Genomic DNA, 24,849 nt, shown 5'->3' on the forward strand with positions numbered 1-24,849 from the left:
AGTTGTTTTCAACATAAGAATTTGTTACATTGATCTCGTATCCCGATCAATATTTTTGGCTATTAAGAAAAGTCTTTTATAAACCGACCCTTGGTAATTCAATATACATAGGTACTTAAATCACCAAAAACATTTCAATATAACATATCGAAACTTACCGAACAATTGTCTATGACTATTGCATTATCTAGGTACAAACAAATAAAACTCAAGTGTCAATTTAAGTAACTTTGGCTTATTTTTGTCATAGTATTTGTTTATCCGGAGGTTACCACGGATTTTGAACTATGGACAAAAAAAAGAAAAAAAATATATTGGACAACATCACATACATATCTCTTATCCCAATGTAAGTAGCTAAAGCACTTGTATATATGCACAAAATAAATATGTAATAATGTATAGTATGAATATAACTTTACTATATCACTTAGGTATCCAAGACCCTATATAATAAACGAATAGTATCCTAACACCAGTAACAGATAGTTTTTAATTAATAACGAGCCGCTAATGTCGTTTCTATAATTTTTTACATCTCATAACGTCTTCGAAATTCACGAAGCGTTCTTTATTAAGACACAATTCTACAATTCGTAAAAAAATAATAATAAAATAACAGAAGCACCATACATAAACAATATACTATATTTTATTATGAAGGCAATCTAGATCTGGCTTTCTGCCCGTTATAAGAACCGTTAAATTAACTCCCAACGATAAACTATAAAATCGTACTGCGAAGAAAATTCGTATCGCAAATCCGGCCAAATATCTAGACAAAAGGACGTCTAAAAATGCAGTTGTTTAAAACCTTGGGATCGTTTTGTATATTCAATTAATTCACTTCACAGTTGCTAATTAATAATAATATAATAATGTTGTACATCGTTGTATCCCACTATTGGGCTAGAGCCTCACTTTCCTTTTAAATAATATTCCACAACATTGCCCCAAAGCGGACTGGTCGATACATGTGGGAAATTTTTATCCGAAACATAAAGATTTCTTTGATATTTCCTTCTGAGCTGAACGAATGATGCATGAATTATACATTAAGCAAATTAAATTTTAGAGGTGCTTGTCTGAGTATGATCTGTGAACCCGCAGTCTCCGGTTAAGATTGAGTTGTATTAATGATGAAACATAACGTTAGCGAGTTTAATAGTTCGTGTTTACAAAAAAACTAACACCAGTAAAAAACCTTACAATCGAATTCCAATACAACGTAGACTGGCGCCATATTTACCCCCTCTTCCCAAATTCGTTCCGTATTATTTTTTATTGCACTTTGAACTACAAATGCTTCACATAACCTTAAATAATCAAGTGCTTTTGTATAAAAAGCTCGACTTGAGAAACGTAGAAAAAATATTTTCAAGGACCATACTTAAAATATAAGTAAGAGATAACTTTGAAATTTAAGTTACGTGGACGACCCAATGATTAAAGCACCCGGACTTCAGTCAAAGTTCGGGGTTCATTCAGGCAAACAAAACATTTGTCTTTATTAGTCTTCATGAGTTTTCATATACTTGTTAAATTATAATTCTAATCCTTGGAGTCTTTTTCTATATTCAAATAGACAAAGACAAAACACTCAAGTATCTTTTCCTCTCTTTTTTTTTAGTTTGTCAGCCGTTAGTTTTAACAAAAGAGAGACGCGACGGTAGCCGTTAATTTGTATATAACCCTAATTAAAAAAAAAATGTTCTCTTGAATTACTTATAAACCTAGACAGCTATTGACGTATCAGTGTTTAACGTAAAATTATGTAAATAAAACCATTGCTATGAATAATCTCTTATAATACGTTAACCTTTAACGAGTCATGACTCGCTAGTGTTATCTATAAAAAAAATAAAATAGAGAGAATACAAATTCATATGATTTTACCTTAAAAATAATTTATGATCGTATTTCGATCATTGAGAAATCAAAATCAAAATTATTTCAATAAAATTATATACTATTGCTTATAAGAGACCAACCATCAGCGTAACCATCGAGCTTCAGATCAACCTTTCATAATTACAGACGACACTTTATAAAATTTAAAGTGCATGTTAGAGGTTAAAGTATTTTAAGACATTATTCATAACTGAACACACCTTAAGTAAGTAAACCTAGAAAGCTATTATTTTTAAATTAGGATCATATACAAATCAACGACTACCGTCACGTCTGTCTGTCTGTTTGTTTGAGCTAATCTCAGAAAATTTAAGATTTTGATTATATTTTACCAATATATTAATTTATGAATATTTTCTACGGTATATTAGAACTGCCTGAGAGATTTCATGGCGTGCCCTGTATAAATGATAGAGTTATATAAAAATAATTGTCTGTCTCATATACTATGTTTTTCTCCTTGCTATCCACGAGAAATAAGGGGTCGAGGTCATGATCTATTATTGTTTAATAAACCTTTATAACCGCATGATGAAGTTGAAACAACCCACCAAAAGAAACAGTAAGGCGGGAAGTTATTAGATCAGACAATCGATAGTTGTCTTCCAAATAAACCGACGTCCAAATATATAACATATGTATATGGTATACATATAGAATATTGTATGTGTGTGTGTAACATATAGTGTGATTCCGAAAAAGTGCATCAATTGCTATCAAAGGAAATGTTATTACATAGATATTATACTAAAACTAGTGCACGCACACATTTTAACAAATAAAAACATCTTAAATCTTACCCACACACACGTAAAGCAACTAAACAACATTTTATTGATTCTATAAAGCATTATTACAAACAAACATACGATATGCATTCTATTTGTGAAGGGAATACTGAGGAAACAAATAGCTGTTCTGTTTCTCGGGTCACGTGACCCGAATAAGATGGCGGTTTATAGCGTAAGATGCGACGAAAAAAAATTATATTATTAAACAAAGTGCATATATCTTTTAAATATTACTGAAATAATTTCACGAAAATAGTACAAGTATATCTAGACATGCATTTTTAATTCATTTTATTTGATTAAAAAAATTTTTTTTTATAATTTGAAAAAGTATATATATATATATTAAACTGTGACATTAGTACTTGTACTTGTAGTAATTTTTATTAATTTGAACTACGCCATAATTACTCTTGAGTTCCAAAAACAATCAGTAAAATTAGTTTTTAAAGTTTTTGTTTAGTATTAGTTTCAACGTATTTCGTCAATATACGCAATATTGCCAACGCACTCTTAAAATTAAACAACTGTATAATTCTATAATAGAGACGATTTTAGAGCATTAGCAGCCGCACTGATCTATTATGATCTGACAGATAACAAAAAAAACATTTGCGGGGATCGATCGTAGCTGCCGCCAATTCCAGTTAGCGCATTTTTTTAAAATATCTTATTGGCTTTAGAATCACAGATAAAAAATGTCTTGTCAATCAACGCTGAGTGTTACTGCTTCTATAATATTCAATTAAAAAAAAATGTATTCATGTTTGATCTCATCCCTAAGGTATTATTATATTCGTATTTAACTTATAACGTTACGTAAATTAAAATTTATGTTAAGTTTTACGTCGCGTCACGTTATGCCTATTTCTACGCAATCATACTAGACTGACATATCTTAAAAATACTACTAATCACTATCAATAACCCCATTTCTTGAACGAAGGAGATCTCTAATATTTCTGTCATATACAATAACTTTAGTTTTAACAATGTATCAACACGAGTGTATCAATTACGACAGTCATCAACTTCATAAAATGTTATAAAAACATTAGCTTCAGACAATCGTATCGTGAGTTTTAAATGTATCATACGTATAAAAGTATATATATATAGAAGTCTAGGAACGTGTGGCTTGAGTGTCTAGAGCGTATCCTGTGCGGTAGTTCTATTATAGCTATAATACTATGTTATTTCAAGTCTTATTAACGTAAACATAACTCACATTTTTTTTCTACTACCTCGTAACCCTAGAGGCTCAAATGTATTACTTGCTGAGTTAACTTTATATAGCAGGTTTGCGTTGCTGTCGCTTAAATGTTTTCGTAATCAATGAATTTGGATTATTGAATACATTAAATTCGATTTGATAACGTCAACTGTCTAAATTTAAAGCGAGTAAAATTCCAAAGCGCAGTTTCTTATACAGTAATATTATATACTAGAAACCTTCGCCGAAACGGGTTGCAACTTTGTATCTATAAAGATAAAATTTGTTTGTTTATAGGGGGTAATCTTCGGAACTAATGATACTATTCTAAAATAACATTATTTCCGAGTGTTATATGATACATCCATACCGTATAAATTGCACCGGTGCGAAGTCGGGGCGGGACCCTAGTAAGCTATGAGAAACTGAAACTGACGGCGACGATTAGCAGCAATCATATGCGGATATATTATATATAAATACAGTAGAATCCGTTTATTATGACTCCGCCTTTATTGACCAATAGTTTATTGTGACGTACTTACACTACGAAGTTTGGTTCTCATATAAAATTCGTTGTAAAAAAGTCGGATATAATGACTTCCCTTATAGTGACAGTGCGTTTATATGACCCATTTTTAATAAACTATGTCCGGTTGTAATGACCGACATGATTCTTTACACCTTCGGTAATGTTTTTATTTTTAATCTGAGTGAATAATTGACACTTGAAGGTCACACACATCACATACGGGGAAAAAGAAGGCGAGGAAGAACCATTACCTACCGCAGAAGAGGCAGTAAAGGCTGCAGATTTGTTCATAGCAACAGTGAAAATGATAATTTGACCATGGGTTTGTCTTCTATACACAATAGTATTAGAGACTGTTATTACAAAACTAAAGCAGACAAAAATTACAGATTACTTACATTAAAATATTAAAAATGTAGTACATACCTACATGTTTCGTATGTATTTATTACGTGCAAAATACCTATTATTATACCTACCTATATATTTTATTTTTTTCACAAAACGCTCTGTATGACGTCCGGTTATTATGACGTGTTTGTCAATTCCTTTCGATGTCGATATAAACGGATTCCACTGTATATACCTATATATACGTAACTCATACTTTCTCTGCAACCTTTAAGACCATAGATACTAAAATGTATTACTTAATAGACGAAACCCTGAATCAATGAAATATATCGTAAACCTACATACGTATCCCAACCACTACGGCATATAATTTATATTTATATAATTTATATTCGGTATATAAATGCGAGTCAGACTCGCGCACGAAGGGTTCCGCACCATTATTTATAATAACGGCAAAAAAATCATGTCTGTTGTATGGGAGACCCCTAAATTTGTACTTTATTCTGTTTTTTTGTTATAGCGGCACTAGAAATACATCATCTGTGAAAATTTTAACTGTCTAACTATCTCGGTTCACGAGATACAGCCTCGCGACAGATGGATATACAGACGGACGGACAGCGGAGTCTTAGTAATAGGGTCCCGTTTTACGCTTTGGCTACGGAACCCTAAAAACATATGATATCAGTAACCTGTGAGACCTAAAGGAAATTGTACTCGATCCCTATACAGGATTCCTTTTAACTTCCCTTCAAGTTAATATCAATGTTCACAGGCAATAAAAATCCTTATTGCAAACGTCTAAAGTACTAAATCACTTGCACAATAAAACCCAGCTGGTACAATCAGCTGTGACTCGCCGAGGGTAATTTGAACTGACTCATACGCATTCCGTATCAATGAAGCTGTATCGCAAATTAAACTTTATTACAAGCGAATAAAGTTAATTTTAAAACGATTTAGTTCAACGAAACGAGTCTACATTGCATCCGTTACTGCATTGTGGACTTTGTTTCAACGGATTACGGTGCATCGTGGCGTTTTATTAAAGTAACGGAACATTCGCCATTTCTTATCATTAACGGTCGCGGGAACTGCGACTGGTGTGTTATTCTTTGCTGAATTCGTTTTCGATTTTTGCCCAGTCTTATTATTCTATAAGATTATTTGAAGATCGAATTCTGTGGAGATGTTATATTTAATACAATACGCTATTTAAACGGCGGTAGTAACAATATGGTATAAATTATATTCCAATCGAAGAATAAATAAAGACCAGTGGCTCGCACGTGAAACTTCGCATTCATTAAATTCTTTAGGAATTTCGAAACCTATGACAGTTTAATGTTAATAAATATTTTTTATACACAAACTTATGTCGCAGAAGATTCGTATGTTTTTTATATATTTTTTAATGCAGCTGTAGCGCCGCTTAGATCACCGGTCAGTAACTTTTTACCGCTCTCTAAATTAATTTTATTTGTTAAATCGTAACAATATAGTAAATTGCAATCGAGAATCTTCTTTAGTGTAGTGTCAACGGCTGAAGCTCGGAAATAAATTTTCGCCGGAGACCCACCAGTACAATTTAATTGTGTAATTCGACTCGTATTCTATTTTCAAGTTTTGCGACTGTTTTTTTATAAATCAGTACACAATATCGTTTTTTTTTAAATATATATTTTAACTAGCTGAACCTGAGGCTTGACCCGCGCGTAATTTATAACTGTATATGCAGTTTTTTATTTTTTTAATTTAAAACTTAAAAACAACTAACCGTTCGTTTTAAGAGTTAATTAATGAGCTCCTTGCTCGTTCTCTGTAAATTTTACATTCGAAACCGGTGACCGGCGTAACTTAAAACCGATTTTACGCACTAAATGATCGTATAATATTATTCAACAAATTATACTTCATTTCTTACCCATTTTAAAAAATACGAAGATTTACTTTTTTTTTTATTATTACACGCCTCAATGCCTTAAATGTATACGGTCGTGAATCGGAGTCTCGGAATGTGTCATATAGCTATTCATGGGAGTCTTGTCATTTGATACGAGTGAAATAAAAAAAAAAAAAAATTAACAAACAACTGACGAAATTATGAATTACTAGTTTTAGCTCGCGGCTTCGTTCGGGTTTTAGGGGTTGCTTGTCAGGTATTATTCACACAATAACTTTATAAATTATAGCCTATGTGTTATTCAGATTTATAAGCTATATTATTGTAAAGTTTCATTATTTACTATCCATTCAGTAGTTTTTGCCTGAAAGAGTAACAAACATACAAACATTCGCCTTTATAATATTAATAACGATAAGTATTTATGAACATATCATTTGACAAACAATAATTACGAAACAAAATGTTATTTCCTAAAATACAATTTGATAAACAGTATTATAATATTGTTTAAGCTCGGTTAACACATGTAAACTTCAACATTCGGAACATTTGTAAAGCAAAACATTTGCGAAATTACTGTTTGTCAAAAACGATATACAGAATAACATTTTACTGATACGTCGTTCCAGAAAATCATTATTTGTCAAAAGGGACATAACATCTTAGGTCTCGAGGTCGGTGGCGCATTGGCAATGTAAGGAATGGTTAATACAACGCCATTGTCTATGGGCGGTGGTGACCACTTACTACGAGGTGGCCCATATGCTCATCCAACCTATATCATAAAAAACAGGATTTTTGCCAATGATTGGGAAACCTGATTTGTTTGGTAAGGCTTTGTGCAAGCCCGTTTGAGTAGGTACCACCCATTCATCACATATTCTACCACCAAGCAGCAATACTTTAATTTTTTGTATTCCGGTTCGAAGGGTGAATGAGCTTGTGTAACTACAGGGACATAATAAATTAGTTCCTAAAGTAAGAGATGTAAGGAATGATTAAAATTTCTTTCGGCACCAATGTCTATGGGCAGTGATATGTATGTATATTATTTTAACAATCCTCAATTTTCTAAACTAAACTTACCTAGCCAGCACTCATAATATCATTATTCACTTCGTAATTTGATGTCATGTTGTTGAATTTCCAAAACACGATCATTTTGATAGTACATACAAAATGTTAATAAAAATAATAACAGTCTGTTAAAGCCTGACACGTACATGATTTAAATATCTGAGCTATCGTCGGAGATGAATCGCTCTTGCGTACAAAGATCCTCCCATTACGGATCCACACAATCTCATGCCCTGTTCACGAGCTATTTGTCGTGTACGAAACATCAAAGTATTTCAACAAGGCAATCTCCAAACATAGTGTTTATATATATATGCAGGTAAATCTTAGGTTTTACTGGAAAATCTTAAGATTTACCTTAGTTCGAGCTTTTATAGTAACATATAGACTAGTTAATGCTTGATACTTAATATATATTTATTTAACAAAATACTTTTAGGCTAAAGGAAATAGATTAGACATTCAAATATAATATAATAAAAATGGAGCTTTATCACTACATCTATAGCAATACAATTATATGTGTGTTGTACTAACAATATCACTAGAAGCAAAGAAGTGTTCTGGACCAAGAGTCAGAAGAAAGACTGGTAGACGAAAGAAGCGGAGTGCTGATGATATCATTTATGTTACGGGAAAAAGCTGGACAAATAATGCACAAGAAATAGCACGAGATGCAGACTTTTACCCACAAGGGATCTATATCAAACGTAATATAATTATTATTATATAACGTAATAAATATATAATGAGTGTCGATATGGCCCAGTTGTTATAAAGCGTGCATCTTAACAGATGATTGCGGGTTCAAACACAAGCAAGCGCCGCAAAATTTTCATGTGCTTAATTTGTGTTTATAATTCATCTTGTGCTCGACGGTGGAAGAAAATATCGCGAGGAAACCGACATGTGTCTAATTACAATGAAATTATACGCAATGCGTGAAGATTCCAAACCATCTCCCTCCCAACCAAGGGGGTGCCTTAACCCAGCAGTGGGAAATTTACAAACTCTTACTACTTTTATATATTAATAACATAGTTTAAAAATATAACAAAAGCGGATACAATTTTCCTAAAACGTTCTCGCAGACGTTATTTAAAGATGAGCTCGGATGTAGCCTCTCTGATGTAAATAGGGAGCCTATTCTGAGTACATTATGTACAAGCCTACCTATCCCACTCGTCTCCCCCCGTCCCTCGCCGCTAGCTGATGTTCTATCAATGCGATCATTCAAACTAGCGAATTTAGTCAAAATGACGATCGAACGCAGACAGTCGCAATGTCGGTCGTCGATACCAAATGAATTGTGCACAATAATTTATTTTCCAATAACACACTTGCTTGGACCCTCACATATATCATAACTAGTTGTCGCCCGCGGCTGCGATCGAGTTTTCATCGCGGTTGTTAGGTGTTAGATATAAAAAAAAAAAGTATTACAAATAAGTGGATATTATAAAAACGAATATTCCGAACGGAAAAATACATGATATGAACAAAGTTTCAATAGCTATAAATCCCAAATCTAAATATGTGAAAGAAAACATCATGAGAAAACCTGCATGTGACTAATTTCAACGAATCCACCAACCCGCATTGGAGCAGCTTGGTGGAATATGCTCCTAAGCTTCTCAGCAGTGGCAAATTTACAGACTGTACATGTTGTAATCTCGAAGCAGGACATAGGCTACTTTCTTATAATATCTAAAACCTACATCAGACACCACCTCGATACGCGTTCAAAGCCGAAGGCGAAAACAAGTTTTTTATAAAGGTTACATCAGATAGACACATCGGATCCTTTCAGCGTCCTTTCTATTCACGTCACGAACAGTCACAATTCAATGCCATGCAGTTACTTCATCTTCTAGCTCGCTCAAACGGCTACATGGTTTCGTTGTAAGGTTTAGAACGTTCAATATTAACGATCCATTCATTCATCGTTCTGTTATATCCCGGTGATATTAGTAAAAGAGCTAACCATCGTCTTTGGATCTGTTATATCAGGCTAAGGCTTAAACTGTAGTGAGGAAACAGGCAGTTCAGTCTCAATCTCGGTAGTCAAAGTTCTAAATCAGTAATATTATACTAATTCTGTATTAATTAAAATACACTATTATAATTCTTTTTTTAAAAAACGAATACTTAAAGTCCTTGTAACAGTTCATTGCAAAGTAATACCAATTTTATTATATATATTCTAACCTTATATCTGACACCAGAATATGACATCTTACTATATGTATTGTATGTATGTACAAGCAACTTTATTCGAATATAGTGAACTCTTTAAAACTCAGGTTCAACCGTATCACAAATTAAATTCTATTGAAGATAATATGTAGTAGAATGACTATCTACATTTGCTATATGGCACGTGAGTTTTTTTATAAATATATTACAAACTTTAGATTAAAAATATTTGATACTATGAGTGAGCAAAGGCGGTCTTCATGCATCCAATAATATCTTCGGTAAAGGTCTGACGACAGAATTATAAGATTAAAAAGTCGCATGTTATAGAATATCTACGAAATTACTGCAAATGAAAAACAAACGTAAAAATACAAAGGCGCATGTATACTCAAAGAAAAAGGTTTGAACATAATTTTTGATAAGGCTTATAGTCAAAAGCTTATATATAAGCTTTTGACTATAAGCCTTATGAAAGCCCCCTTGCGTTAATTCGCCGTAGCCTTTAAGCCGTTTACTCCATGGTAGAGCTTTGTGCAGGCCCATTTGGGTAGGTACCACCCATCAGATATTCTTCCGCCAAATAGCAATACTTTGTATTTTGTTGTGGTTTTAAGGGTGTGTCAGCCAGCGTAACTACAGGCACAAGGGTCATAACATCTTAATTACAAATGTTTCCAAATTGGCGATGTCATTAATGTTTAATACTTCTAAGAGCTCAAATGACTATGAATAGTGGTCCACCTACTATTAATACAAGTAGTCAATTAGCCGGTCCGCCTATATCATTAAAATAAAAAAAAATATATTGCAGCTAGTTATCACAGGTACGCTTAGGACGTAACCCGCCCACAGTTTTCGACGAGTTCCCTCTATTCTACTCTGACGGAATAATATTAAAATATATATACGTAACGTCGTATTGATCGACGATGTGATGCGATGAGAGGGCAACCCGACACGACCGGAGAATTCAGACGCTGGACTAAAGGCTTTACGGGCTTTCCGAGGCACGAGAGTGTAAAATCGCTACCTTTCCATCTCCGGGCGACGACGAAGAATTGTTGACGGAAAATATCAACAAAACTTTTACTATTTTTTCTGCCTATAAAAAAAATGAAATATATATATAAAATGATAAATAAAAAATATATATATTATGTACGTCTATATTAAGATTATAATATTACGCAATAGGTTAGGATTATTGTTATCAACGACAAACAATAATGTTAATATATTCAGAATTCCTTTTCGATGGCAGAAGTATTTGACGATGGAAAAAATTCAGAGAATCCCTTAGACCCATCTTATTCCTATATTCTCAATAGGCGTATTAACATTTCTATACAAATATTACAAAGTCTATACTAACATTATAAAAAGCTGAATAGTTTATTTATTTGAACACGTTAATCACACAAAAATATACTATTTTATAATTGAATAAAACCTTCATTCAAAAGACAGCCCATTTATCGAGGAGATTTCTAGATTGTATAACACCACGCTATGATTCACTGGAAAAATGATAACGCGCAGAGAAGCTTGTTAAAATAACGAATTCGCTATTAATTAGCTGATGAAAGTAAGTAATTAACTTTGTAAGTATATATATTTTTATGTACAACTCCGTTACAATAATGGTAACTCATAATAAACGACTAAAACTTTTATTCAATAAACATTATTAAAAATTGTTGTCATGTCAAGTTTTCATTTAGTATTAGGGTATTTTCAATTTTGTCCTTCTTTTTTGTCAAGCGAAGCAGTCGGTTTACAGGCAGTAGGTTTACTATAAATTCTAAAGAAAAACAAGTGTTTCGATGTTACTTAATCACACTGGAACGGTTGGACACGCTCCAATAAATTACACAGAAGTCTAGAAAGATGTCGTGGAATAATACATAATAGATTTCATTTATTATTAAAATGTAATTTACAACGAACAAAATGACCGGATAACAGCTAGTGAATGAATAAATAATATTTTTTGTTATAGTAATCTGAACTAATGCATTTACCTAGGAGTACGGCTTCGTTCGTGAGGTACCATTCAGTCATATATTCAACCACCAAACATACCTACTTATAGTACTTGGAATTGCTATGGTCCGGTTTGAAGGGTGAGTGAGCCAGCATAACTACAGGTACAAGGGACATAACATCTTAGTTCCGGATGGTTAATATTTCTTATAGTGCTAATGTCTATGAACGGTGGTGATCATTTACCATCAGGTGGCCCATTTGTCCGTCCGTCTACCTATTTCATAATATATATATATATATATATATATATATATATATATCTTAAGGTCCAGCTCATTTAACAAACGCTACGAAGAACGCGCTTGTAATGGTATTACTGAATCTGCTCGAATCCAAGCGTTTTTACTAGAGGACGCGCTGATGGTTGAATACTTCGTAAAAATATGTCGCGCAAAGAACCACGTATGCTTACGCAAACACGTCTCTGTGCGCTTTGATCACATTGCTTGTTATTTTAATTGAACGGTTTGTTTATATTTAATCAGCAGTGTAAATTGCTCTTCATTTCAATTTATTTTTATTTAAATATAGTCTTACTTGAATATATAATAATAGTATTACGTGAATTTAACATCATACACAACGGTATTGATTCGGAATTTCCAATTACCCGAATAATGATGAAGAGGGTTGACAGTCATTAATAGTAGAAAGTGTTTGGGAACAATAAAAGAGATTAAAACTTCATTTCAACGGTATGTGTATATAACTTACACGATAAGTACATTGAAATCAAATACTGGATTAATAAAATAATATACTTTTTTCAAGATGGCGGCGAACGCACATAGGAAATCGAGATCGGCAATTTCAAGTTAAGCTTTTCTAAGGCCCTCCCACAACATATCCAAAAATCGGGCGTTCTCGGTTTATTTGCATTTCACAATGTATATAATGACTGGACTACTTGTTTAATGAGAGTAAAATAAATATATAAACAAAAAAAGCTAAACTGAACGTTAAGTTCTGATTTATTGATTATGTGGTTTGGAAAACAGTTTGTTTTGATAACATTCTATAAGGATTTGTTTATCCGTCAAATCACTGTTGATTAAAAGTCATTATTTTCCTCCAACTGTAAACAACTTAAAAACTTACTATTGTTAATTATTATTTTTGGCACTAGCCGTAAATTTTATATTCATAATATTTTTTCCTATCCGTTTCTACGTATTAACGCGAAATCATTTGAATTTTAAAATTTGCATAAACTATTAAGATGTATAATTAACGATTTGACTTCAACGTTGCGAATGGTAGGTAGTTTTTCGTGGGAAAAGTTATCAATACTAATTTTATAAATGCAAAAGTGAGTCTGTCTGTCTGTTGCTCTTTGCACGACCACACAACTGAACCGAATTTGATGAAATTTGGTATAAAGCAAACTTAAAGTTCAATGAAAGACATGGCTATATTTTATGACGACCGACCCCTTAAACGGCGAGCGAAACCGCGGGAGTCAAATAGTGGTTCATATCAATCAATTAAAACTTAAAGTTAGTATTGATTAATGTTCCGCCAAGTATATCTATACAACTCTGACCGACAAATTTCATAAAACTCTCGGTCATCTATCTCTGATACCGAGACAAAGCACACTCCTCTACAGAGAAATCACACTTTAAAAAAAAATACAAAAGTATTAGCAGATAAATAAGGAATATTTATATCGATACCATTTGGCATCTTTAGGTGAAGATGCCAAATGGTACATTTATATTTTATTACTTAAATGTGAAGTATTTTATATATACATACGTAAGATTCCTATTATAATTATTTTTCTCTTTTAATTTATATTTTCGTACTATTTTTTTATCCATACGATTGAATTGCCTTTAAATGGTATGTGTCTTTAGTATTTAAGTTGTAGGTGGTTTTAATAAAAAAATCAACATTACCTTTAACTAACTAGGCTCTTAAATATAAAAAACCAGACTTGGGGTTATAATAGTACCGAATATTTTAACCTAAAAGCCGGACATATGTATATTATATGTAAATATGTTTCTAGTGATGCTGTAAAAATCCAAAAGTGTTTGGTCTAAGCCTGCAACTGTACCTAATCTAAATGACATATCAATGTTGGCTAAACGAAATTATAAACGTCCTATTTAAACATAATGATACAGAACTTAGGGTGATGACGATTATGGAGTTAAAAATTCTCATCCAACAATAATACAGTTATTACGCTGTAGATAATATTAACCTGTGTCATAACGTTTGCAGTCGTCGCCAGCAGTTCAAGCAAATCTATTCAACTTGACGTCATCGCTAAACGACATTGATTTTAGCAAGTGACGTAGGCATTGCTCAATGCGTTTATTATTTATAAACCTAAGCTAAAGCTGTTTCGTTAACGTCTTAAAATTAACAAACGTAACACTCGGAGAGAATCTTCATAGGTATTTCTAAATACGGTTCTAGAATGTTATAATCAACAAATTGAAATTATACGAACCTGATTTACAATCATACTATTAAAGTTGAAATTAATTGAATATATGTGAATATTTTAAATATATATTTGACCAATATAACTTTTATTGATAGCATTTTTATTCATATCAATTTTATTATTTATTTTAATATTATATAGTTAGATGTCTCGTTATCTTTAAGAAGCTTATAAATCTATAAACAGTGTACGTATTTAGTAACGAAAGATCCTAGTTAGTATTATGTTAACTTTAAAAAATACAATACACAATACACAGATTTAAGTCACTTTTAAACACGAATAACAAAACTGGTCCAAAAGAATACCAAGCAGAACACTCAAGTGACTTCTTTAATATTCATTAAATTAATAAGTTTCGAGTTAAATTATCAATAAAACGAATAACACACGATTAAATTAAACGAAATGATAATGATTATAATTAAAAAAGATCGCACTCACGCTGCATATGTATATGCTGCTTGGGCATCTTGTAGTCGGGCGGGTAGCATCTCTCGTAGAAGTCGACGTCTGAAACCTGGCATACTTCCGGTGTGGGTATGATCAGCCCCGTGCCCGATATTGCCCTCTGGAGGTGATGCTCCTGTTAACAAGATATCCGTTATATATATATGAAGCAGAAACGGATTTAGGTTATTCTAACGTCCTAAGCTAAAATAAGTACGCGGATGTTTATTTATTATAAAATAATAATTTGTCTGCAGCTTGTAAATATTTACACTTGATGATATTTAAGTTTAAACTTGTAACACACAAATCAGAAAGCGAAATTATATGGAAGCGTTTGTACCCTTGAAATAATGCTGTAATAGGTTTGTGACCGAAGATGAAGGCTAAGCTAAAATACTGTATCGATAACAGTTGCTACTTTGTGATGAAGTGATACTTATAGTGTCACTTAGTACAATATCGGTTTTGGTACTACTGCTAGCAATAGAAGTTAAAGGGGAACTCTTTATAATACTATATCCCAGAATAAAGAGAGATCGTGAAGTCTTCATAATGCATACCTACATGATTTTTCCTCTAATTAATAGTCACAAATGCGGTCTAAGTCCCACAAATAACCTCCCAAACAACTTAGACATATATATATATACATATACTGCTTATATTAAATAGTTTATTCTTGATTTGATTTTGATTCATATTTTTTATTAATATAGTTATCCTTAATACAAATGTTTTCATCGCTTGTAAAGACGTTTAAACATTTCAATTATTATTTAACTTGAATAGTGTTTTATAAATGGAATATTAAAATATTGCCATAATAAATATAACAATCCACAAAATACGACCACATATGTTCAAAGATTTTCTCTTATCCGTATTCATACACGCCACATTGGAATTCCCAAATATATATTTTATCTACATTATGTATTCATTTAAAATCATTGAACGAGTTCTTTGATTATAAATGTTTTATTTTGTCGTATCGGCATCCATTAGTGGCGTATTGCAACATGTTTTTTTTTTTAAATTCGAAATAGGAAGATGAGCAATTGTATAGAGTAATAGTTAAGTTGTAAGTGGTCACCATCGCCTAGAGGCATCGTCGATGTACGTTTAAATGGGATATAAGATTTTATGTCTCTTGTGTATGTAATGATTTCGGCTAACTTATCCGGCACTTACACGGCAATATAAATATAAAACGCACACATTAACAACAACAGTCTCAGGCGTCACAGAATAGGCGATTGGGTCGCACTGGATGGATTCTAATGTAAAATTAATAAGCGAGTAAAACCAGACCTAATACATTATTTACTTGGTAACAGGGCTTAGTGCAAGCCCTTCTAGGTAGGTGTCACCCACTCATAACATATTATATCCCCAAACAGCAATACCTACTATTGTTGTATTCCGGTTTGAAGGGTGAGTGAGCCAGTGCAACAACAGGCACAAGGGACATCATATCTTACTTTAAAATAACATGTTAGATAAGATTATTTTAACATTTCTTAGACCTCTTAACCCCAGGTGGACCAAAAGCCCGTCCGTCAGCATGTTAAACAAAAAAAAAAACAAAACCGTACCTATGAAAAACCTGTTTGTGTATGTCATGGACATAATCTACCATCTACCTCTTTGACCATTCCAGTGATAGCGTGACACGAATACAAATTTACAACGAACAGTTATATCCAATGTTTTATGTGTTTACAGTGAATATAAATTCATTGGAACTGTACACAAATAACATTCGATTTCAGATATAATTTCCCTTGTGCCTGCAATAACATTTGCTTACACACCCTTCAAATTGGATCGTATCGTTACAAAGTATTTATGTACCGTTAAAGTATAACTACATATATATCTCGTATAGTGACATTGTTACGGAGATTTACGGACGCAAAAGTATGTGGAATAAGAAATTAAATTGATCTAGCTGATGGTAAATTGTTGGGCATAGACATTGGTGATGTAAGAAACATCAAAGCATTCTTCTTCGCCAATGCACTACCAATCTTGGAGACAAATAAGTTATGCTCTTGTGCCTATAATAACACTGGCACGGCAATACAAGTAATGGTGTTTAACGGTATGTGTAATAAGTGTGTGGTACCTACTCAGACGAGTATGATCAAGCATGATATGACCATGTCATAGCATACCATACCAGTTGGCTATGGTATGACCAAGCGAATCTAGTGAAGATATTGATAGATATTGATAAATATCAAATTAAATAAAGAAAATCGATGAACTGTACGAGATTTTTTTTATTTTAACTCAACAATTAAATTAACTTAATAAACTTAAAACCTGTCAAAAAAGAATCCCACGCTTTCGTATTTGATTATAATTCAAACAATTTTATCATAAACCTTTTAAACATAAAACCGGTTACGTTCATAAGAAAAAAAATATATTTAACAAACGATCTTCCCACGATAAATAATCCGCATAGTTACGTCACTATCTACACAATCGAATTGTACTTGTAGTGACGTCACAGCGACAATATTTTATCGATAAGTGATCACGAACGCTATGGTCGGGATAAGATAAATAAATACACAACCCACCAGCAACAGAATCGATATCAAAAACATAACTATCAAAACTAAAGATATTATTATTTCCAGTTAAATATATTTTTTTGTCAAGCGAATTACTAGGTCAAAACGAATACTTTGTTATATATTTTTTTTCTATTATATAGGTACGCGGACGGGAAAATGAGCCATTTCATGCTATGTAGTCCAATGCCGTTAGACATTGGCGCCGTTTGAAATTACAACAATATCTTACATAACCAATGCGTCACCAATCTTGGAAATTGAGATGTTATGTTCTTTCAAACCAGAACACAACAAATACTGAGTATTGCTGCTTGGCGGTATAATATATACCGGTACCTGACCAGACGGGCTTAAAGTCCTACAAAGTAAATTTATCAATAGTCATACTCATTACTCTTTTAATATAAGAGTATCATAAAAAGCATATGCACTATATGGATGGTACGAAAACTGAAAACTAATAAAAGTCTGAAGCGACTGTGGTTTTGTTAGATTATATTTACATCCCAAATTGAAATCCGTCCTTTGAAAATCTGATATTGGTACAATATTCGAATTTAATATTCTCCTCCTTCTGTATTCGGATTCGCTCCTACGCAAAAACCTTTAACGTAACTATCTATATTACAGAACGCCCACGTTCTGTTACGTTATGCAGTTACGTGAAAATTGCTAAACTTCTATGGCGTCTACCTTCGATCAATTTAGATGAATCCTTACTCTATCTAATAACCTCACACATCATAGCTACTCCTTATTGGCTGTTAATAAAGATTGCCTTGATATAACAACTTCGTTCCCAAGGTTGGTTGCAAACTGGTTCTGTGCCAATATCGTCGGTGTTGACCACATATCAGTCTGCCTAACTATTAAACGAAACCGTCCTTATTGGTCTAGTTTAAGGTCGTCATTTTATAACACCGCAGGTCTAGAAGTCCTGGACTTTGCATCCAGGAAAAAGTTTCGCTGAGAATTTCTTAGTATCAGCTCGGAGTTTAAAAGTTGGCAATGGTTTTTACTCAAGTGCCGAAATACAAAGCCGTTATTGATGTGTCTAAGCTCTATCCGGTCTTGGAGGAATTGCCGTTACATCGGATTATGTGATTAAGGAATTGTGCACACACACATACGCGTTACATGTCCTGCGCAATTCGCTAGTCCCTTGAGAATTGTCGCCGTGAACGTAATCGATCAGGAGCACAATATCATATGAATACATTGTATAATAAATGAAATATTCATTTCACATACGTTTCGAGTTAATTTTCCAATAACCGCTAACCAGATGAAAGCTTTAATTAAAATTTAATTAACATATAATAATTCATATAATTAAATCACGAGTGAATCTATCGGCTTTTAACAATAGATATATAATATGTTTAATGTATATTTTTTTACTAATAAATTTATACAACTCAAACAATGAACATCGTATTTCATTGTAAAAGCATTTCTACCAATCAACCTTACCAGGAAGTGCAGAAAGGATTGTCTGTACATTATAATTATAAAATGAAGGACTAGCTATGCTCTATGGCTTCATACGTGCGTGTTTCAAACTTATTTTGAGTATTTGCTTATACAGTTAATAGTTAATAGTAGTAGCTGTAGAGGATCGGGTTTGGGTACGAATTTCAAATACTTTTTTCAATAAATATAAAAATACTATGAATAACTATACTGTGAAAAGTAAAATAAAATACATTTAAATTTATAACGATATATGTCGAGAATAATCCCGCTAATTCGTACGAGATGGGATCACCAGATCTATCCGGATTAAATGGAATTTGCCGTAAAATAATAAAAGAAACAGCCTATAAATTTGAAGATTACTCCAACACGCTGATCCAATGCTGGTTCGGTGGCACACACGTGGAATACCTTCACCGTCGAGTACGAGATGAATTATGAACACAAATTTTAACCCTCAATTTTCGTTTAAGATTTCGTTGCTCAAGCCACTGGGCCATCTCGGTTCTATATCTCTAATAAATATATCTCTAATAAAAAATGTTTTAGAATAATATTACATAATGTATACGATGATCGAAACCTTCGAATATAGATACCCTTTCTGCAAAACAATACTAAACATGTTTGAAAAGATATAAATTTAAATTAATCGTTTTGAATACCATCCGGATTTAATCTAGCTAAGCCGGTGAAATCCGGTTTAGCGGGACTCTGCTGTATTACTACTATATAAAGTTCAATTATTGCGCGCTATAAATAAGATCCTTCGGGTTATATAACCTTAAACACGTGGGACTGTAAATGCGCTGGTCTAGGCTATTCATTAAAAGCGAACAAGAAATACACGGTATTCATCGGCGTGAACGTAAAATATCATAATTTGATATGCGAGTACAATATTTAAAGCATTAAAAGTATCAAAATAGCTCATCACCTTATGTTAGTACTTTGAATAACGAAAAGTCCTCTATATTTAATATTATAAATGCGAAAGTAACTCTGTCTGTCTTATTGTTGTTCGCTTTTAATACCAATCTACTGAACTTGAATTTGATAAAATGCAGTATGAATCAAGCTTGAACGTTTTTTTATACCTAACTAAATTTTACATATAAAAAAAGCGTACAAAGTCACGAGCAACAACTAATTCGATATAATTTAATACATCACGTTATAAGAAGGTTTTATGATAAGTTGACTCAAGCTCTTGATATTACGCATATCAAAACATACTTCGCAATGGTGATTCCTCGGAACACTTCGTCATCTTACCTGTCTACATTGATAAATAAACGATCTGCTACACGTTTCAAATGTTGATACTATCGAGAATTGATAAGATTAAATAACTACTACAGTAAATATATATACAATACTTGCATGATATACTATTTGTAACTATCAAACCTCATCGGAACCTTGTAGTAGTTCCAGTTCGCCTGATCAAAGGGAAAGTTTTTAGCCCAGCAGTGAAACAATCACAATTGTTACTTACTATATCAACATCCTCCTGCCCTTATCATTTACATATACATATATATTATATTTGCATCATTATTCCTTATAACTATATATTATTAAAAATACATCAAAATTATACATATTTTTTTTGAATGATTTAACTGACAACTTTAAACAAAAACTTTTTTTTTTTTTATAATATACATTCAGAGAGTTAGTACATTGATTTTGCCGTGCAATAAAAACTACTTGATGTTTTATTCAGATCAAAAAGCGAAACCATTCTCTATATCACATAGATAACTCTTGTAAATAAACGAGGGAGAGGTTAGCCTTAAGATCGCCTACATTCAATAAATCTTCCATAAGCCTACTGAGATATAGGGCTGATAAGCTTTATATACCTACCTAGCTACATTCGTAAATCTTTACTTAATTTATAAAACTAGTGTTTGTTTTGAACACGCTTTGTTCGCATTCGTAATATTAATTAGGATTGTAATTCTATTTTATGCCTATAAATTAAAATATTACGAAGCAATAATACAAGCATCTCCATCTATCGCAGTTAAAACGTATGAAAGAATTGTTGTTAAAAAGAGACAAATATATATTTCGAAGCATATCTGCAAATACATAGTAGAATACGCGACGATCTTTTTGGTCGTGTTGTAAGCAGAATAAAAACTATGAAGTATACATTCTATTTATAAAAAAAAAAAGTTATCAAAATCATATAACATCTTAGAAACTCTTTACACAAGATTAAAAAAAAAAACATATTCCTAATAACGTAACAGCCCGTCCGGGTAACCGGCAAACAGTAATACTTAGTAAAGTAATTGTTTGCGACGCATTGGCAATGTAAGAAATTATCAATATTTCTTGCAGCGCTAATGTCTATGGACGGTGACGACCACGTACCATCGGGTCGCCTATTTGCCCGTCCGCCAACCTATATCATAAAAAAAAGAAACATTCATCCCATTCAAAAAATATCCACGGGTATTAGCTTGTCTATATAAATACGGGAACGAATAGCGTGTAATAAGTCACGTTCGTCACATGTCCCTGTTTTCACTTTATCCGAATTGGTTTATCCGGATCCGACGGCATAGGAATTTAAACGAGCTCCGATTGGATAGTCCCAGTAGACCATCGTCCGTAAATGGACAGCTTTACTAGTCTATTTTCAACGGAACATTTAAAATAAAAAAAAACAAAAACAAATAGACGGTCATAGTTGGCTGAAGTTAAAAAAAAATAAAATAAAAAATAATAAGTACTTGTTGTAATTAAAAATTTCGAAATTAGTTAACTTTTTCTATACATTCTTTACATTTATCGGCACTTCAACAACTGTTACACGTTAGGTGTACCTGACAGGTTTGCCTGATTAGTTGAACTATGCAAAGAAAACTGGGCGTGTGTGGCCTACCCAGGCTTCAGTTGACCGGTGATTGCGAGAGATTGTACCAATTATCGAGATATCTTCGTTTAAATTTCCTTTTCTTCAATAAAACAAACAATAAACCTATTAACGCTACTGCGTCGAGATCAAACGTCGCTGACAGCTTCAAGCTGAATGGTTATTAGTCATTTTGAGATCGTACAGGTTTACCGCAACGTTATGTCATCTTATAAATTTTCCTCTATCAAAAATCGCTTATAAAAACTGACAAAATGCACGCAGTAACTATAAGCTTATAATTACATATTATACATTTACACAGCTTTACAATCTTATATGAAAAGATTTAATTAATTTTAACTTTTTACACAGACGAGTACTTATAAGAATGAAAATATAATACGATTCATATTACCTCTTAGTAAATTATAAATTAATTTTACGTAAGCAATTTCTTATACTTGGAAATGAAAACATAATATTTCATTTTAAAATATTTAATTATGTTCACTCCTATAAGCCCCTTGACGCCCGCAACCCATTTCGCAGAATCGTAGGGAGGCTACTTTCCTCCTCGAATACTAACCATCGCATTATAGTCTCTAATGCGACTGTTTAAGGTTTCAATTTGTTAAATGTCTAGTGAATCTAATGTATCCTGTCTTTTCCTTACAAACTAAAATGTATTTAAAGACAATAAAGTTAAAGTTTATTCTTGAATGATGTTAGGTTGTATATAGATATTCCTGGATGGAAAATCTGTAGACCTTCTAAGGCCATATGATCGATACGATAGTTTTATAATGACCTTTAAACATAAGATATTTAGGTCGAATTTGAAGTGGAACAAAATATTTTATACACATTTGAAATATGTAGGTAATTGTTTATGTAACTTGATTTGTTGAATTCAATTACTGCTTTTGGAATTTGAGCTGTAAATTATACGCTTTAAAGTTTACATTGGTTTGTAGACTGTAGCCATGTTTTAGCATAGTTAAATATTGGAAACCAATACAGCTGTGGATCAACTGCGAAGGACGGTATTCCTGTTAGAGAATGCTGTTTTCAGTTCAGAATATTTTGCGGCAGCGTACAAAATACAATTAAAACAGTTATGCAACGAATATTTCGGCCTTATTCAAGAACTAAATATTAAGAAAAAACGTGACAACATTACACGCCTATTTCATTTCAAAAAGGGACACCAGACAACGAGATCAACATGAGTACTATGTTTATATAAACTATCCCTTATACCGATGACACATAATTGAACATGAATTAAACCGTTTTGTGAAGAATGTTCGAATGAACTGCGCTATATGATATTAAATGTATTTAAAACAATATAATATATATTTGCACACATATATAGTTTAATAGGATTAGTTTCACTAAAATATAGATTATCTCTTTTAAACTTAAATAAGTTTTATATATTATTACCAGTGGTTCAACCCAATCTCACATCAGATGTTCTTCCGCTTCACGGAATTACTTATTATTGTTGTGTTCCGGTTTTAATGGTGAGTGATCCAGTGTAATTAAAAACACAAAGAACATAACATCTTAGTTTCAAAGATTAGTGGAATAATTGATATTCCTTACAGTACTAAAGTGTTTTGTTTTGTAAAACGGCTTTATCGTTCGCCTTTACGTAATGAGCGTAAATAAATATTTTGTGCAAACTACAATGAACATGTAATTTGAACAATGTTGTTCATTAACATTATTCAAATCACGAACGTACAATAGAGGATACCTTGCGTATCTTCAACGAGGGTGAGATTAATTATAATCCAGGTAATTTCACGGACTGAAAATTTTTAAGGACAACATCAAATAAAGCTGTGTTTTCATTAAAATAAAAGGTTCCGCGTTGTAAAATATATCTTATTCTTAATAAATAAAAATTTATGTTCGTTTGTTTGTCCTGTAATAATTCCTAAACAATTCATTCGAATGTGATAAAAATTTCCTTTGGTGAGGTGTTCTGCATACGGCCATGTATCTGACCTGTTTTTTTATTTATTTCCTTCAATATAAACATTTTTTACTTGGTGGTAGGCCTTTGTGCAAGCCCGTCTGGGTAGGTACCACCCACTCATATGATATTCTACCGCCAAACAGCAGTACTCACTATTGTTGTGTTCCGGTTTGAAGGGTGAGTGAGCCAGTGTAACTACAGACACAAGGGACATAACATCCAGTTAGATATAACAGACAGTTCCCAAGGTTGGTGGCGCATTGTTGATGTAAGGAATGGTAAATATTCTTTATGGCGCCATTGTCTATGTGCGGTGGTGACCTCTTACCATCAGATGGCCCATTTGCTCGTCCACCTATGAATCTATATCATAAAAAAAAGATATTAAGACCCTTATTCTACCCGTGCGGGAAGAGTAGCTAGTTAAATATATACATAAAAATATTGAAGAACTTTATCTCTATTAAATAGCTAATGTACAAATAAAGCACCCACCATCCCATCGACCACTAAGTGGTCACTTTTACTCAAATACACTTGCATCATATTAAGATAGAGGCTTTAGCCCACCAGCGGAACACAGACTGTTACATTTATGCTAAAATGAAAAAAAAAAAAATCATAATTGTATATTCTATCATAAACGATTAATCCGACAAAATGTTAATATAGCGACACGATTGTATTAAAATTTTAATATATGTGCAGATTAGATGCCGTATATCCTCGAAACGGTCAACCCTGTATAACGCGAAGCGGAAGGTAATTGGCTATTTGCATGTGGTGTGATCTGTTTTGCATGAACAATAAATTTGTACAGGGTTATCGAGGACACGAGACGACCGTTTTCATAAAACTAGTGTTCGCCTAGAGGGAAACAATAACCTATCAATAATTATTGTAAGTTTGACGAAAAACATGGCCGAACTTAATGTTACGAATGTTTTTTTTTCTATATCTTATTTCCAAAATGG

General features: G+C 32.6%; 1 protein-coding gene across 3 annotated transcripts in view; it reads right to left on the reverse strand.

The window, feature by feature from the left end:
* The window catches only part of LOC113391857 (uncharacterized), a 93,355-nt gene that overhangs the window by 23,106 nt on the left and 45,400 nt on the right, over positions 1-24,849 (reverse strand). For all 3 annotated transcript variants that reach the window (XM_026627966.2, XM_026627965.2, XM_026627967.2), the window contains exon 2: positions 14,938-15,079. In XM_026627966.2, the coding sequence (XP_026483751.1) occupies positions 14,938-15,079 (142 nt within the window). The remainder of the gene's footprint in view (positions 1-14,937; positions 15,080-24,849) is intronic.

The sequence above is a fragment of the Vanessa tameamea genome, chromosome 28 (genome assembly GCF_037043105.1).
Source record: "Vanessa tameamea isolate UH-Manoa-2023 chromosome 28, ilVanTame1 primary haplotype, whole genome shotgun sequence".
NCBI classification, from domain to species: Eukaryota; Metazoa; Arthropoda; class Insecta; order Lepidoptera; family Nymphalidae; genus Vanessa; species Vanessa tameamea.